This window comes from Nycticebus coucang, chromosome 12 (assembly GCF_027406575.1).
Source record: "Nycticebus coucang isolate mNycCou1 chromosome 12, mNycCou1.pri, whole genome shotgun sequence".
Lineage (NCBI taxonomy): Eukaryota > Metazoa > Chordata > Mammalia > Primates > Lorisidae > Nycticebus > Nycticebus coucang.
The window spans coordinates 66680559-66697785 of NC_069791.1; the positions used below are offsets into that span (position 1 = coordinate 66680559).

Sequence of the window (17227 nt, forward strand, 5' to 3'; positions counted from 1 at the left end):
CAGTCACATACACCTGAGCTGGCGGGTTCGAATCCAGCCCGGGCCCATCAAACAACAATGACAGCTGCAACCAAAAAAAAAATAGCCGGACATTGTGGCAGGCACCTGTAGTCCCAGCTACTTGGGAGGCAGAGGCAGGAGAATCACTTGAGCCCAGGAGTTGGAGGTTGCTGTGAGCTGTGATGCCATAACACTCTACCCAGAGTGACAGCTTGAGGCTCTGTCTCAAAAAAAACTCCAGCATTGGCTCGGCGCCTGTGGCTCAAGCTGCTAAGGTTCCAGCCACATATACCTGAGCTGGTGGGTTCAAATCCAGCCCAGGCCTGCCAAACAACAATGATGGCTGCAACAACAACAAAATATCCGGGCATGGTAGTCTGCCTGTAGTCCCAGCTATTTGGGAGGCAGAGGCAGGAGAATCGCTTGAGCCCAGGAGTTAGAGGTTGCTGTGAACTGTGATGCCATGGCACTCTACCCAGAGCAACAGCTTGAGGCTCTGTCTCAAAAAACAAACAAACAAAAAAATCCAGCATCAGAGGTACCCCTAGTTCAGTGCATAGGGCGCAGGCCACATATACCAAGGCTGGAGAGTTTGAACCTGGCCCCAGCCAGCTTAAACAACAATGACAACTGCAACAAAAAAAATAGCCAGGTGTTGTGACGCCTGTAGTCCCAGCTACTTGGGAGGCTGAGGCAAGAGAATTGCTTGATCCCAAGAGTTTGAGATTGCTGCTAGCTGTGACACCACAGCACTCTACCCAGGATGACACAGTGAGACTCTGTCTCAAAAAAAAAAAAAAGGCTCTGCGCCTGTAGCTCAGTGAGTAGGGCACCAGCCATATACACTGGAGGTGAAGGGTTCAAGCCCTGCCTGGGCCTGCTAAAACAATGACAACTGCAACCCAAAATAGCCAGGTATTGTGGCGGGCACCTGTAATTCCAGCTACTTGGGAGGCTAAAGCAAGAGAATCGTTTTAGCCCAAAAGTTTGAGCTTGCTGTGAACTGTGATGCCACAAAAGTTTGAGCTTGCTGTGAGCTGTGATGCCACAGCACTCTACTGAGGGCAACATAGTGAGACTGTCTCAAAAAAAAAAAAAAAAAAAAAAAACTCCACCACTCTACAATTTCTACTTGTACCACTGTGCTGAATTTTTCTTAAAACCACTAGGAAATCACAAGATTATTTGTTTTGCAGGTTTTGTTTTGTTTTTTTGCGGGGGCTGGGTTTGAACCTGCCGCCTCCAGCATATAGGGCCAGTGCCCTACTCCTTTGAGCCACAGTTGCCACCCAAGATTATTTTTTTTTTTTTTTGAAAGACAGTCTCACTTTATTGCCCTCAGTAGAGGGCCGTGGTGTCACAGCTCACAGCAATCTCCAGCTCTTGGGCTTAGGCAATTCTCTTGCCTCAGCCTCCCGAGTAGCTGGGACTATAGGCGCCCGCCACAACACCTGGCTACTTTTTTTACAGTTTTGCCAGAGCTGGGTTCACCACCCTTGGTACATGGGGCCAGCGCCCTACTCACTGAGCCACAGGCACTGCCCAGAAACCACAAGAATTTTTTTAAAAAGAAAGAAGAAAGAGAATACACCAGGAATTAAGTCCCAGCTCCGTCTATGCAGCTTCAGCACATTCATTTTTTCCACATGCTGTGCCCCAAATAAAAGAGAAGTTTCATCTCAGGCCAGAACCCAAATGCTGTGGAGAGGTGAGCACCACACACACAGAACCAGAGGAGAGATGCAGGCCTGGGCAGCAGCTCATAATGAGACCCCCCCCTCCCCTGTATCTCTTGCCAGCTGATCCTGGGAAGTACCCACTAGGTTCGTATCTCTGGAACTTGGGTTTCCCAAGACAACTTTGGTAAATTACTACCCTTTGCACCCAGAAAAGGTGGCAGCTCTGGAAAAGAAACAACAAACCAGGGGTATCCACCAGGATGACACAAGGGAGGAAGTAGGCCTCCAAGTTTCTTTTTGTTGTTGTTGTCTCACTCCATCACCCAGGCTAGAGTGCAGTACCATCTTCAAAGCTCACTGCAGCCTCAAAAATCCTGACATCAAGTGATCCTCCTGCCTCAGTCTCCCCAGTAAATGACACTACAGCTGCCCACCACCACCAGATAATTTTTTTTTTTTTGAAGACAAAATCTCACTTTGCCGCCCTCGGTAAAGTGCGGTGGTGTCATAGCTCACAGCAACCTCCAAATCTTGGCTCAAGTGATCCTCTTGTCTCAGCCCCCCAAGTAGCTGGGACTAAAGGCACTTGCCACAACACTCAGCTAGTTTTTCTATTTTGTAGAGACAGGGTCTTGCTTTGCTCAGCCTGGTTTGAAACTCCTGAGTTCAGGTAATCCACTGGCCTCAGCCTCCCAGAGTGAAGGGATTACAGGCATGAGCCACCATGCCCAGCCTAATTTTTTTATTTTTTGTAGATACAGGGTGTCGCTATGTTACCCAGGCTGGTCTCAAACTCCTACCCTCAAGCTATCCTCGCACTTCAGTCTCCTAAAAGGCTGGGACTACAAGTGAGAGCCACCATATTCAACCCAAGTTTCTTTTCTTTTTTTTTTTTTTGCAGTTTTTGGCTGGGGCTGGGCTTGAACCCACCACCTCTGGCATATGGGGCCAGCGCCCTACTCCTTTGAGCCATAGGCGCCACCCCAGCCCAAGTTTCTTAATCTGTGAAATAAAAGTATGCCCTACAAACGCCTACCACTACACATACCCAAATAAACCCATACTCACTTCCATCTGTCTTTCAATGTGTTCTCAGCCACTGGGGAAACTGAGGCAGACTCATCCTCCATCTTAAAAAAACCTACATAATCCCAAGGTCAGAGGTCAAGCAATGCCTAAAGCAGGGCCTGATATGCTGAGCTAGAAACTGTCCTTCCCTCCAATACCAGGAAAGGGCAGCTGGGGCTTCCTGATAGGGCCCCATGGGGCACCAAATTTCTGGAGCCTCCTAAAATTTCAATTCAGGAGTGAGGAACAGGCCCTGGAATGTGCTTTTAACAGGTCCAGGTGATCTTTATTAGGCACACTGGGAACCACTTGGCTATAAACATGACGTGAAAGTGGTTTAAAGAGTTCAGTTATTCACTAAACTCTTTAAAGTCAGCAATGACTTTTAAAATCAGATAACCCATTCTGGAACCATAAAGTGGGGATGGTTGCACGACCTTGTGAATATGATTTTTTTAAAAACCACTGAACTATACACTTTAAAAGTGTAAATTTCTACTGAAATTTCTGTCATGTGTATTGAAGACTTTTTTTTTTGTGATTTTTGGCCGGGGCTGGGTTTGAACCCGCCACCTCCGGCATATGGGACCGGTGTCCTACTCCTTGAGCCACAGGCACCGCCCTATTGAAGACATTTTAAAAACCAGAATATGTATGGGCGGCGCCTGTGGCTCAAGGAGTAGGGCGCCGGTCCCATATGCCAGAGGTGGCAGGTTCAAACCTAGCCCTGGCCAAAATAAAAAAAAAAAAAAAATATGTAGTCTATGGATATTTTTTATTATAATAAAAATGATCTTTGGCTAAATACTCTTCCCCCCCCCCAAAAAACGTGTAAATTTCGCAGTATGTGAATTATACCTCAATAAAGGACTATCCCAGAAAAAGAGATCTAGATCTCTACATTCAAGGCAGAACTACACTCACTTCTCTCCTCTCAACCTAAAAGGTTCTCACCCTGCCAGTGAGAAGCAGGCCTTGACAGCCAGGTCACCCTCATGTGCTTCAAGAGGGGTGGGGGCCTTTGAATCAGAACTCCATAAAAAAGTACCAGACACACACGACTAACTGGAATCTGCTAACACAGCCGGGCTACTCCAGAACTCTTCCTCAAGCAGCTGGAGTTTTCTGGCTCTTCAATCTTACCATTAGCCTGCAGTTGGGCCACACACCCTTCTGTCAGTCAAGGAGCCACTGAGGCAACCCCAGGCTACCTTCCACATACTCATGCCCCATCCACTCTGAGAAAAACACTTTGAACCTCTCACACTTGTTCTCTAGAACCCAGGCAAGCTCCTAAAATTTGTAAGTGTGCCAAACAGTCTGAGTCCTGGAAAATGACAGATACAAACCCAAGAAGGCAGGAAGCAACTAAAGGGAAACCACTAGTCAAAGTCCAGTCCTGCAACAGCCTTGTCTACGGAGAAAATACCTTGCACCACATTACGGGGATGCAGTGGGATTCTCCTTCGGACCCAGATTTATGGAACGTTGGGAAAGGAATCTCCCAGGCGAAATGGATTTTCCTCCATCATCACCACCCCCAACCCAAGTCAACAAGCAGGCTCCAGAGACAAGTGGGCTGGTCTGAAACAGAGCATCCAGAGATAGAAAACAGGGTGAGAAATAGGGGAACGTCCCAGAGCTGCAAGGGCTGAGCCAAGACACTGGGGCATGGAGAAAGAGCCCCGGAGGCGCCTGGAAATTCAGGGAGCAGACAGGCAGAAGCAACCTTAGCGATCAGGATGTGGCGTTGGGAGAGGGATGGAAGAACGAGGGAGACAGCTTGTGCCTTGGGAGGCGGGGCAAGGGCCTGGGAGGAGGGATGGGTCAAGGACCAGAGCAGAATGGGACCAGAGGCAAGTCCAGGGTACAAATGGGGAGAACGGAGGGGGCAGGGGTCTGGACAGAAAGGACGCACGGGGACTAGGGTGAGTACAGGAGGAAGCCCGGGGGCCGAGGCCATCGACGCAGGAGCGGAGCGGAGAGAAGAGTGGGACATACCTCTCCGGAGCTGGCCATGACAAGGGCTGGCCCTGCAGCGGCCGCCGGAGCCGCAGCCCCGGAGCCTCCCACCTGCCGGGCCAGGGATGCTCCAAGCCGGCGCGTCCGCGATCAACAGAGACCCCAGCAAGGGGCGGGACTCCCACTTCCGGCGCCTGCTGAACGTACTTCCGCTCGCCAGCAGTCTGGACCCCCTAGTGGCCGCCATGTTGGGTGTGGCGTCGCCGGGGCGCTGCGAGGGTGCGGAGGAACTCTGGTCTCTTCTCTGAGTTTGTTTCCCGAACCCGGTGACCTCTTAACGCTCCGCTTCAACGTCACTGGCCTGCTGCCTATCCAGCACGCCCCGCCTGTGGCCTTTGCTTTTGCCGTTCCCGCGCCTGCCGCGTTCAAAAACCACTTGTCAGAGGATCGACTCCTCCTCACCCACATATACACACATCTGGGTTGTCCTTCATCCGGTTTTCTGCGTCTCTGTAGCTCTATACACCATCAACTTCTGTATCTTTTTTTATTGGGGGGCGGGTGTCCTCCTCCTAATACGCTGTAAGCAGGAACAAGATTTCTCAAGACGTTTTTTTAGTAGGCACTGAATAAATATTTGCTGAGTAAATGTATGTCTGAGCCTCTGAGCCCTTACCCTTAAGCGTTTGCATTTAAAAACACTTCATTAGGGCGGCGCCTGTGGCTCAGTGAGTAGGGCGCCGGCCCCATATACCGAGTGTGGCGGGTTCGAACCCGGCCCCGGCCAACTGCAACGATAAATAGCCGGGGTGTTGTGGCGGGCGCCCGTAGTCCCAACTACTCGGGAGGCTGGGGCAGGAGAATCGCCTAAGCCTGGGAGTTGGGAGGTTGCTGTGAGCTGTGACACTACGGCACTCTACCGGGGGCGATAAAGTGAGACTCTGTTTAGAAAAAAAAGCTTTATTAGTAGAAATTAGGGATATCTCATGCTCTGGAATCAGAAAAAAACTGGATTTGCATACTGGTATTGACTTTCTGGGTGACCCGTAAGCAAGTAGTGTTAGTTTTCTAGGGCTGGCCCGACAAAGCACCCATAAAGCGGGTGGCTTGAACAACAGGAATATATTCTCTCAAAGTTCTGCAGGTCAGCAGTCTGAAGTCAAGATGGTAGCAGGGAAGCGCTTCCTATGGAGGCTCTAGGAGAGGATCCTTACTTGCCTTTTCCTAGTTTGGGGTGGCTGCTAGCAATCCTTGGACTTCTTGGCTTGTGCAGCCACTCCAAGTTCTTCCTCAGTCTTCAGGTGGCCATCTCCCCTCTGTGTCTTTGTCCTCTCCCCATGTTGTAAAGACACTAGTCATGGTGGATTAAGGGCCTGCATGCATCCCTACGACATCACTTTAGTCACATGTACTAAGACCCTATTCCAAATAAGGACACTTCTAAGTTCCAGGTGGCCCCAATCTCTGGGGACTACTATTCACCTCTATATCATATGCCAAAGGCCTTATTTCTCTCTGACCTCATAGGGTTGAGACATTTATTTATTATGAGGATTCTCTGATGAACACCACCTGTGGATCACAGCAGTAGAGTGGAGTGGTGGGAGAAAACAGTCCTTTCCTTCAAAGAGTTCATGGTTTAGACACTAAACTTTAGTGGACATTTAAGTATAACTTCAAGCATAACAAAATTCAAGCATAACAAAAACCAGTGTTATAGCTCGGCGCCTGTGGCTCAAATGGTTAGGGCGCCAGCCACATACACTGGAGCTGGTGGGTTCAAATTCAGCCAGGCCCACCAAACAACAATGGTGGCTGCAACCAAACAATAGCCGGGCATTGTGGCAGGCGTCTGTAGTCCCAGCTACTTGGGAGGCGGAGGCAGGAGAATTGCTTGAGCTCAGGAGTTGGAGGTTGCTGTGAGCTGTGATGCCACCACACTCTACCCAGGGTAACAGCTTGAGGCTCTGTCTCAAAAAAAAAAAGTGCTAAACTGGGCACGGTGGCTCACGCCTATAATCCCAGCACTCTGGGAGGCTGAGGAGGGTGGATTGCCTGAGCTCAGGAGTTGAAGACCAGCCTGAACAAAAATGAGACCCCTGGCTCAGCACCTGTGGCTCAAGCGGCTAAGGCGCCAGCCACATACACCTGAGCTGGCGGATTCGAATCCCGGGCCCGCCATGATGGCTCCAACCAAAAAATAGCTGGGCGTTGTGGTGGGTGCCTGTAGTCCCAGCTACTTGGGAGGTGGAGGCAGGAGAATTGCTTGAGCTCAGGAGTTGGAGGTTGCTGTGAGCTACGATGCTGCAGCACTCTACGCAAGGCTACAGCGTGAGGCTCTGTCTCAAAAAAAAAAAAAAGAGACCCCCGTCTTTAAAATATAGCCAGGCGTTGTGGCAGGCACCTGTAGTCCCAGCTACTCAGAAGGCTGAGGCAAAGGGATCGCTTGAGCCCAAGAGTTTGAGGTTGCTGTGAGCTATGATGTTATGGCACTCTACTTAGGGCAATAAGGACTCCGTCTCCACAAAAACAAAACTTAAAACGAGTGTTAGTGGGGTTCCCGCTGTTTCCCACGTAGGAGCCCCGTTCTGGCCCAAGCAAACAAGACTTTCACAGAGACTCAGGCCTCTCCTGCAATCCTTCAGCCTTCCCTTGTCCTCCCACTTCCTTCACCCCTTCTGCCTGTGATCCCTGAAACATTCAAGGTCCTGCCCAGTTATTGCACACGCTCCTTCTCTGAGACGTTGCTTTCCTACTGGTCTTTGATGGCTTCGATCATAAATCAAATGTCATATCCTCCTAGTAGGTCTTACCTGGAATTCTCTTTCCCAGCCTCCTTGACTCATTCTTTTCCCCTATAATCTGTTATTAGGTATGTTTTTCTTTATGACTAACTTGTTATTTTCTGACCCTCTCTAGAACAGTGCTAGGCAGTAACAAGCACTTGATACATGTTTGCCAAATTAAAAAAAAATTGGGGGTGGGTATGGTGGCTCATGCCTGTAATCCCAGCACTCTGGGAAGCCAAGGCAGGTGGATCGCCTGAGCTAGAGCAAGACCCTCCCCCCACCTCTAAAAAATAGCTGGGTGTGGGCGGTGCCTGTGACTCAAAGGGGTAGGGCGCCGGCCCCATATGCCGGAAGTGGCAGGTTCAAACCCAGGCCCAGCCAAAAACTGCAAAAAAAAGAAAAAAAAAAAAAGTGTGTATATATATATATATATATATATGGCTGGGCGTGTGGCAGGTGCCTATAATCCCAGCTACTTGGTAGACTGGGGCTAGAGAATCACTTGAGCCCAGGAGTCTGAGATTGCTGTGAGCTATGACTCGATATCACTCTACCAGGGGCAACGAAGTGATACTCTGTCCCAAAAAAGAGAGAGAGAGGGTGGCGCCTGTGGCTCAAAGGGGTAGGGCGCTGGCCCCATATGCCAGAGGTGGTGGGTTCAAACCCAGCCCCGGCCAAAAACAGCAAAAAAAAAAATAAAAAGAGAGAGAGACAGGTCTCACTTTGTTGCCCTGGGTAGAGTGCCTTGGTGTCATCATAACTCATTGCAACCTCAAATTCTTAGGTTCAAGCCATCCTCTTGCCTCAGCTTCCCAAGTAGCTAAGATTACAGGCACCCGCCATAACACCTGGCTAGTATTTCTATTTTTTTAGTGGAGACAGGGTTTTGCTCTAGCAATCCACCCATCTTGGCCTCCCAGAGTGCTAGGATTACAGGTGTGAGCCACCAAGCCCAGCCATACATTGTTGATTAATTGAAATAATGCATCTAAGTTTGCAGGAGCAATTCGATCAACAGAAGCTGTAACCACTACTGGTCATACTGGTTCTAGTGAGGAAGAAGTCCCACATTTCACAGGAGGCCCTAATTCTGAAGAACATTCAAGATGGAAACCATTAATTCAAGGAACCCTGGAGTGGAGTTAGCACCAGTGCCCTGCTGCTCTGACCCTCTCGGGTAACACTTCCTCACTACTAGTGTCCTCAGTAGCTTGTGGTCTGAGAGCCCACCCCTGCAGCACCTGCCTGGTGGGTCCTAGTGGAGAAAGGGACCCTGAGGCCAGGCTCTCCCTGAGAACCTAGGGTAGAGGCTGGAAACAATTTGAGCCACAACAGGGGTCTCTCTTAACACTTTCCTTCTAATTATCAGCAGTGGGGTCTGGAGAAAGCAGCTCCTTCCTAATATAAATGACAATAGCCACCATTCATAAGTCTCTGCTCGTAACTGACACAGTGTGGTATATCCCATCACTCCATCTTGCAGAGGAGGACACAGGTCTAAGTAAGTAACAAAGCTGAGATTATTTTTTCTTTTTGAGACAGAGCCTCAAGCTGTTGCCCTGAGTAGAATGCCATGGCGTCATAGCTCACCACAACCTCCAACTCCTGTGCTTAAGCGATTCTTTTGCCTCAGCCTCCCAAGTAGCTGGGACTACAGGCGCCCGCCACAATGCCTGGTTATTTTTTGGTTGTAGTTGCCATTGTTGTTTGGCAGGCCCAGGCTGGATTCAAACCTGCCAGCTCTGCTGTACGTGGCGCCTTAGTTGCTTGAGTTACAGACACCGAGCCCTGTAGATTTAAGACCATATTGTCTCTGCTCCAGAACCCACAGCAATTTTCCCTTTTAGCCTCCTGAACAATTGGAACTATTGCAGGGAAGGGGAATCTTTCAGGTGTTCAGTGGCACTAGCAGAGGTAGGTGGAGCCTGGTGAAGTTGAGGAGAGGGAGCCTGCTGGGAGGGCCACCACACCTCCCCATGGGAACTCTTCCTATGCCAGACAAAGCCCAGCCCACTGCCCAAGAAGCCCCTGTCCCCACCTTCAGAGAGAACCTCACCCCAGAAGTGTTTTTTTGTTTGTTTGTTTGGTTTTTTTTTTTTTTGTGGAGACAGAGTCTCACTTTATGGCCCTCAGTAGAGTGCCGTGGCCTCACACAGCTCACAGCAACCTCCAACTCCTGGGCTTAAGCGATTCTCTTGCCTCAGCCTCCTGAGTAGCTGGGACTACAGGCGCCCGCCACAATGCCCGGCTATTTTTTGGTTGCAGTTCAGCCGGGGCCGGGTTTGAACCCGCCACCCTCGGTATATGGGGCCGGTGCCTTACCAACTGAGCCACAGGCGCTGCCCCTTGTTTTTTTGTTTTTGAGACAGAGTCTCACTATGTTGCCCTCTGTAGAGTGCTGTGGTGTCATAGCTTGCAGAAACCTCAGACTCTTGGACTTAAGCAATTCTCTTGCCTCAGCCTCCCAAGTAGCTGTGACTACAGGCACCTGCCACAATGCCTGGCTATTTTGTTGTTGTTGTTGCAGTTGTCATTGTTGTTTAGCAGGCCTGGGCTGGGTTCGAACCCACCAGCCTGGGGGTATGTGACCAGTGCCCTACACACTGAGCCACGGGCACTGCCCCCCAGAAGTGTTTTGGAAAGATCCAGGACCTTCCCTGAGTTCCTCCCATAGCAGCCACCAAGTCCACAATGACCTCTTAAAACTACAACTATACATAATTTTACTAGAGTTGAAAACTTACATCCAGGCTTGGCGCCTGTAGCTCAAGCGACCAAGGCGCCAGCCACATACACTAGAACTGGCGGGTTCAAATCCAGCCCGGGCCTGCCAAACAACAATGACAACTACAACCAAAAAATAGCCAGGCATTATCGTGGGCACCTGTAGTCCCAGCTACTTGGGAGGCTGGGGCAAGAGAATCATTTAAGCCCAGGAGTTGGAGGTTGCTATGAGCTGTGATGCCACGGCACTCTATCCAGGATGACAGCTTGAGGCTCTGTCTCAAAAAGAAAAGAAAGAAAGAAAAAGAAAACTTATATCCACACAACAACCTGCACATGGATGTTCACAGCAGCTTTATTCTTTTTTTTTTTTTTGAGAGGCAGAGTCTTACTCCGTTGCCCCAGGTTAGAGTGCAGTGGCATCAGCCTAACTCACAGCAACCTCAAATTTTTGTATTCAAGCAATCCTCCTGCCTCAGCCTCCCAAGCACCTGGAACTACAGGTACCTATCACCATGCCCAGCTGATTTTTCTATTTTTTTTTTGAGATAGTTGTCACCGTGGGTATAGTGCGGTGGCATCACAGCTCACAGCAACCTCAAACTCTTGGGCTTAAGCAATTCTCTTGCCTCAACTTCCCAAGTAGCTAGGACTGTAGGCACTCGCCACAACACCTGTTTATTTTTTGTTGTTGTTGTTGCAGTTGTCATTGTTGTTTAGCAGGCCCAGGCTGGGTTCAAACCCACTAGTCTTGGTGCATGTGGCTGGCGCCGTAACCACTGAGCTATAGGCGACAAGACTTTTTTTTTATTTTTTTTGAGACAGAGTCTCACTCTGCTGCCTTGGTTAAGTGCTGTGGCATCATAGCTCACAGCAACCTCAAACTCTTGGGCTCAAGAGATCATCTTGCCTCAATCTCCCAAGTAGCTGGGACTACAAGTGCCTGCCACAACACCCACTAATTTTTCTATATTTTTAGTAGAGAAGGAGTCTATCTCTTGCTTAGGGTCTTGAACTCCTGAGATCAAGCAATCCACCCTCCTTGGCCTCCCAAAGTGCTAGGATTACAGGGAGAGCCCCATGCCCAGCCCAGCAGCTTTATTCTTAATTGCCAAAACCTATAAGCAGCCAGGATTGCCTTCAGTAGGTGAATGGACAACTATGCTACCTCCCAACAGTGGAACATTATTCAGCACTAAAAACAAAGAAGCTCTCAAGCCATAAATAGAGATGAAGGAAACTTCAATGCATATTATTCAATGAAAGAAGCCAATCTGAAAAGGCCACATACTATATGATCCCAACTAAAGGACATTCTGGAAAAGGCAAATATAAAGACAATAAACAGATCAGAGGTTGTCAGGGTTTAGGAGAGAGGGCGGGATGAAGAGGCAGAGCTCAGAGGATTGTTAGGGCCGTGAGACTGCATGTATGGAATTATCATGGTGGATACACGTCATTATAGATTTGTGCAAAGCTAAGGAAGGTACAACCCCAAGAGTGAGTGCTGCTAACATAACCTGTGAGGCCTGGGTTTATGTGTCAATTCAGATTTATCACTTGTAACAAATGTAGTGCTCTGGTGCCCGATGTTGATAGAGGAGGCTGCTGTGGGTGTGTGGGCTCAGGAGGAAATGGGAACTCTCTGTACTTTCTGTTCAAATTTGCTATGAAACTAAAACTGCTCTGAAAAATAAAACTTATTAATGTTTTTAAAAACTGCAGGCCTGGGCATGGTGGCTCATGCCTGTAATCCTAGCACTCTGGGAGGCTGAGATGGATGGGTTGTTGGAGGTCAAGAGCTCGAGACCATCCTGAGCAAGAGTGAGACCCTATCTCTAAAAACTAGCTAGGTGTTGGGGCAGCGCCTGTGGCTCAAAGGAGTAGGGTGCTGGCCCCATGTACTGGAGGTGGCAGGTTCAAACCCAGTCCCAGCCAAAATCTGCAAAAAAAACAAAAAAAGAAACAAACAAAAAACTAGTCAGGTGTTATGGCAGGTGCCTGTAGTCCGAGCTACTCAGAAGGCTGAGACAAGAGGATCACTTGAGCCCAGAAGTTGGAGGTTGCTATGAGCTATCATGCCCAGACACTGTACCAAGGGTAACATAGACTGTCTCAAAAAAAAAAAAAAAAAAAAAACAACCCACAAAAAAGCTACATATGTATATTTCACCTCACTCCCAAAGGTCTTCCCACTCATGCCTGCTCAATCAGGGCTGTTGCATATGTTATTCTCAATGTTGGTGGCTCTCACACCAACTCTGGCTAATTTTTCTTCACCATCCCAGTATGTTATCTGCAGAAACCCTGCCCTTCCCAAGACCCAGGTCTCAGCCCTCAGACATATCTCCTTCCATGTTCCTCCAAATATTCCTCGATAGCATTGATCACAGTGGATAATTAAATCATCAGTATGAGTTTTTTGTTAATGTCTGTCCTCCATGATGATGAAAATGTTCCCGGGCGGCGCCTCTGGCTCAGTCGGTAAGGCGCCCGTCCCATATATGGAGGGTGGCGGGTTCAAACCCGGCCCCGGCCAAACTGCAACCAAAAAATAGCCAGGCGTTGTGGTGGGCGCCTGTAGTCCCAGCTACTCGGGAGGCTGAGGCAAGAGAATCGCTTAAGCCCAGGAGTTGGAGGTTGCTGTGAGCTGTGTAATGCCATGGCACTCTACTGAGGGCCATAAAGTGAGACTCTGTCTCTACAGAAAAAAAAAAAAAAATGTTCCCAACTGGCAGTGCCTATAACTCAAGTGGCTAGGGCGCCAACCACATACACTGGAGGTGGCAGGTTTGAGCCCAGCCCAGGCCTGCCAAACAGCAATGACAACTACAGCCAAAAAATAGCCGAGCATTGTGGCGGGCACCTGTAATCCCAGCTGCTTGGGAGACTGAAGCAGGAGAATCTCTCTTTTTCTTGCAGTTTTTGGCCAGGGCTGGATTTGAACCCACCGCCTCTGGTATATGGGGCCAGCGCCCTACTCCGTTGAGCCACAGGCGCTGCCCCAGGAGAATCCCAAAGAGTTTGAGGTTGCTGTAAGCTGTGACGCCGTGGCACTCTACAGAGGGAAACATAGTGAGACTCTGTCTAAAAAAAAGAGAAAAGAAAATGTTTCCTCCCTATCATCCACAGCCACTGACTTCTGAATTTTATTTTGTTTAAATTATTTTTACTTATTACATTTAAATTAATTTAAATGGCCATAGATGGCTAGTAGCTTCTGAATGGGACGCTAGGACTGCAAGCTTCATGAGGGCAGGGACAATGTCTTAATGTCACTGCTGTACATGCCCCTAGAACCTAACACTGTGAGGGCTGTTCAAAATACACATTGAATGATGAATTAATGAATGAAGGGACTCACCATGGCAGCTCCCATTTCCGTTTGGGTGTTCCAGGCCAATCTGATATCCTTTTCTCTGTGCCTTCAACAATGGAGGACCTGGCTTGGCATGCGTAGCTCAGTGGCCAGGGTGCCAGCTACATACACCGCAGCTGGCAGGTTCAAACCCAGCCAAAAAATAGCTGGGCACTGTGGCGGGCACCTGTAGTCCTAGCTACTTGGGAGGTTGAGGCAAGAGAATCGCTTAAGCCCAAGAGTTTGTGGTTACTGTGAGCTGTGACGCCTTGACACTCTACCACGGTGACAGCTTGAGACTCTGTCTCAAAAACAAAACAAACAAACAACAAAAAAAAACAAAACAAAGGAGGACCTGCTGGGTGGCTAACCTCCATCCCACTCTGCTCCAAGTCTTTTGTCCAAGTCCTGACTCTGTTATTTCAGAGCTGTCTTGCCCTGTGGTGGTAGAAGTGCTCTGGATCGGGCTCTATGAAGAGATGTCAGGAGGAAGGGGACAATATGGAGTTCCAGAGCTTCTGCATATGTCAGAGCTGAAGTTCAGCACAGACAAGGATGCCTTGCAAAGCAGGGATAGGCCAGTATTAGAAAGGTGAACTTTGGAGGGCGGCGCCTGTGGCTCAAGGAGTGGGGCGCCGGTCCCATATGCCGGAGGTGGTGGGTTCAAACCCAGCCCTGGCCTAAAAAAAAAAAAAAGAAAGGTGAACTTTGGACTTGCCTCAGAGGGACCCAGCTCCCTGAAAACCAGGGAACCTCCTGCCCCAGGGATACGGCAAGCCCAGGAGGAGCTGCATCTACTGTGCAGAGTGTGAGGCTCAAGCTCCTTCACACCTGCAGAGCACAACTTCCGCATTTCTGTAAAATAAGAGCATCAGGGGGTATGAACCTTGTCTGACCCATTGATGTGTCCAAGGAGTCAGGACAGGAAAGGCATTGATGAGGCTCCACAGGCATTAGGGACAAAGAAAGATAAGTTAAACTCTAGCTCTTTTCAGCACCAAAGTGGGGAACCTGGGGCCAGACATCTGTGCTCTCTAAGCTTCAGTTTCCTTGTCTGTCAAACTTGTGCTGAGAGGAAGACATAGATGATGTGGCAATGGGCCATTTTCTCACTTTAAATGGTCTGGGCCTGGGATGCTAGGCTTTTGCTACAAGCCAGGTCAGCCCTCAGCCTGATTGTGGGAGGGCAAAGGTTCTCAAAGCACAATGTGTGCTTGGGCTGCATTTCCTTCTGGAGCCTTTAGACTGAGAACAGATTGATAGAACACCTGCTCAGTCACTCCTCCATTTGTTACTGATGTGCCCATTTCTCAGATGGGGACATGTGATTTCCCAAGGTCATTCAGATAAAATGTCTGACAACCATTTAATGTCCTATTCTGTCCTGAGGGATTGTGCTCTTTTCCAGGAGCCAACTGATCCATCTAAGCCTCTATCTGAGACACACCTGCCACATCACCTGCCCAGGTGACTCCCCCTGACCTCTGGGACCAGCTCATGAATCCTTCTTCCAAGAGGACTTCTGGGGAAGCTTCCTACTCAAGAGTGATGGCTCCCCTCTCTCCACCCCAAGTTCACCCAGTTCTGTGACCCTTTATCACTCTTTTTTTGTTTCCAAAAAGCAAAATAATTGCTTTTTAAAAATCTGCATTTGTGGGAAAAAAAATCTGCATTTGTGGCCCTCTTCCTTTCTTTCAGAGCAGGCTGTGGCCTTAGCATTCACAGCCAAAAACAATGTTAAGGGCGGCGCCTGTGGCTCAGTGGGTAGGGCGCCGGCCCCATATGCCAAGGGTGGCGAGTTCACACCCAGCCCCGGCCAAACTGCAACAAAAAAAATAGCCGGGCGTTGTGGCGGGCGCCTGTAGTCCCAGCCGCTCGGGAGGCTGAGGCAAGAGAATCGCGTAAGCCCAAGAGTTAGAGGTTGCTGTGAGCCGTGTGACGCCATGGCACTCTACCGAGGGCGGTACAGTAAGACTCTGACTCTACAAAAAAAAAAACAATGTTAAGACTGGGAACTTCCATGGCCGGAAGAAGCTGCTGCTGAAACATCTGGATGGAGTTGTTCCAGCTGCACACATTGCCCATGTGGTAGGGACACAGCATCCAAACTTTTCCTACATTGTCCTACATACAACTTTTCCAAGTTGTCTGAAAGTCCATCACCCATGTTCTCATTATCATTAACCAGACTCAGAAGGAAAACCTCAGGAAATTCTACAAGAACAAGAAGCACAAGTCCCTGGATCTGTGGCCCAGAAAAACTCTTGAGAGCTGGAAGACCCAGAAACAGCAATGGAAGGATTGGCTGGACCCACTGTGGCAGTACAGACCTAAGGTCTGAGCATTGAGTGTCAATAAAACAAAATAAAAATTTGGGGGGGCAGAGGCGGCACCTGTGGCTCAGTGAGTAGGGTGCCGGCCCCATATACTGAGGGTAGCGGGTTCAAACCCGGCCCTGGCCAAACTGCAACAAAAAAATAGCCAGACGTTGTGGTGGATGCCTGTAGTCCCAGCTACTTGGGAGGCTGAGGCAAGAGAATCACCTAAGCCCAAGAGCTGGAGGTTGCTGTGAGCTGTGACACCACAGTACTCTACTGAGGGTGGTAAAGTGAGACTCTGTCTCTACAAAAAAAAAAATCTGGGGCAGACAGTGGCTCATGCTTGTAACCCTAGAACCTTGGGAGGCCAAAGTGAGTATACCACTTAAGGCCTGGAGTTCAGGGCTGCAGCAAATTATTATTGTGCCACTGCACTCCATCCAGCCTGGGTTGATAGAGGAAGAACCTGTTTCAAAAAAAATTAAAAAGGGGCCGGGCACGGTGGCTCACGCCTGTAATCTTTTTTTTTTTTTTTCACGCCTGTAATCTTAGCACTCTGGGAGGCTGAAGTGGGTGGTTGCTTAAACTTACAACTTCGAGACCAGCCTGAGCAAAAAAGCGAGACCCTATCTCTACTAAAAATAGAAAAACTAAGGCAAGAGCCCTTGCTTTAGCCTAAGTTGGAGGTTGCTATGAGCTATGATACCACAGTACTCTACCAGGGCAACAGCTTGAGACTCTGTCTCAATAAAATAAAGGCTCAGTGCCTGTAGCTCAGCAGCTAAGATGCCAGCTGCATAAACCGGGGCTGGTGGGTTCGAACCTGGCCAGGGTTTGCCAAACAATAGCAACTACAACAGCGACAAAAAATAGCTGGGTGTTGTGGCAGGCGCTTGTAGTCCCAGCTACTTGGGAGGCTGAGGCAAGAATATCGCTTAAGCCCAAGAGTTTGAGGTTGCTATGAGCTTGATGCCACAGCACTCTACCCAGGGTGACAGCTTGAGACTGTCTCAAAATAAATAAAAAAGGAGGGCTGTTGGGTGGCGCCTGTGGCTCAAGGAGTAGGGCGCCAGTCCCACATGCTGGAGGTGGTGTGTTCAAACCCAGCCCTGGCCAAAAAAACACACACACACACAAAAAGGAGGGCTGGTGGGGTTGCTCATGCCTGTAATCCTAGCACTCTAGGATGCTGAGGTGGGTGGATTGCTTGAGCTCAGGAGTTCAAGACCAGCCTGAACAAGAGCAAGACCTGTCTCTAAAAATAGCCAGTGTACCTGTAGTCCCAGCTATTCGGGAGGCAGAAGCAAGAGAATGGCTTAAGCCTAAGAG

The 17227-nt window shown here is 49.2% G+C and overlaps 1 protein-coding gene and 1 pseudogene across 2 annotated transcripts in view; one reads left to right on the forward strand and one right to left on the reverse strand.

Moving 5' to 3' along the window:
* The window catches only part of FBXL18 (F-box and leucine rich repeat protein 18), a 63950-nt gene extending 59052 nt beyond the window's left edge, over window positions 1-4898 (reverse strand). The window contains exon 1 of the mRNA XM_053556828.1: window positions 4749-4898. Coding sequence (XP_053412803.1) covers window positions 4749-4766 — 18 coding nt within the window. The 5' untranslated portion in view covers window positions 4767-4898. The remainder of the gene's footprint in view (window positions 1-4748) is intronic.
* LOC128562170 (RING finger protein 11-like) overlaps window positions 1-17227 on the forward strand; it is a 293543-nt pseudogene that overhangs the window by 11383 nt on the left and 264933 nt on the right. The window lies entirely within an intron of this gene.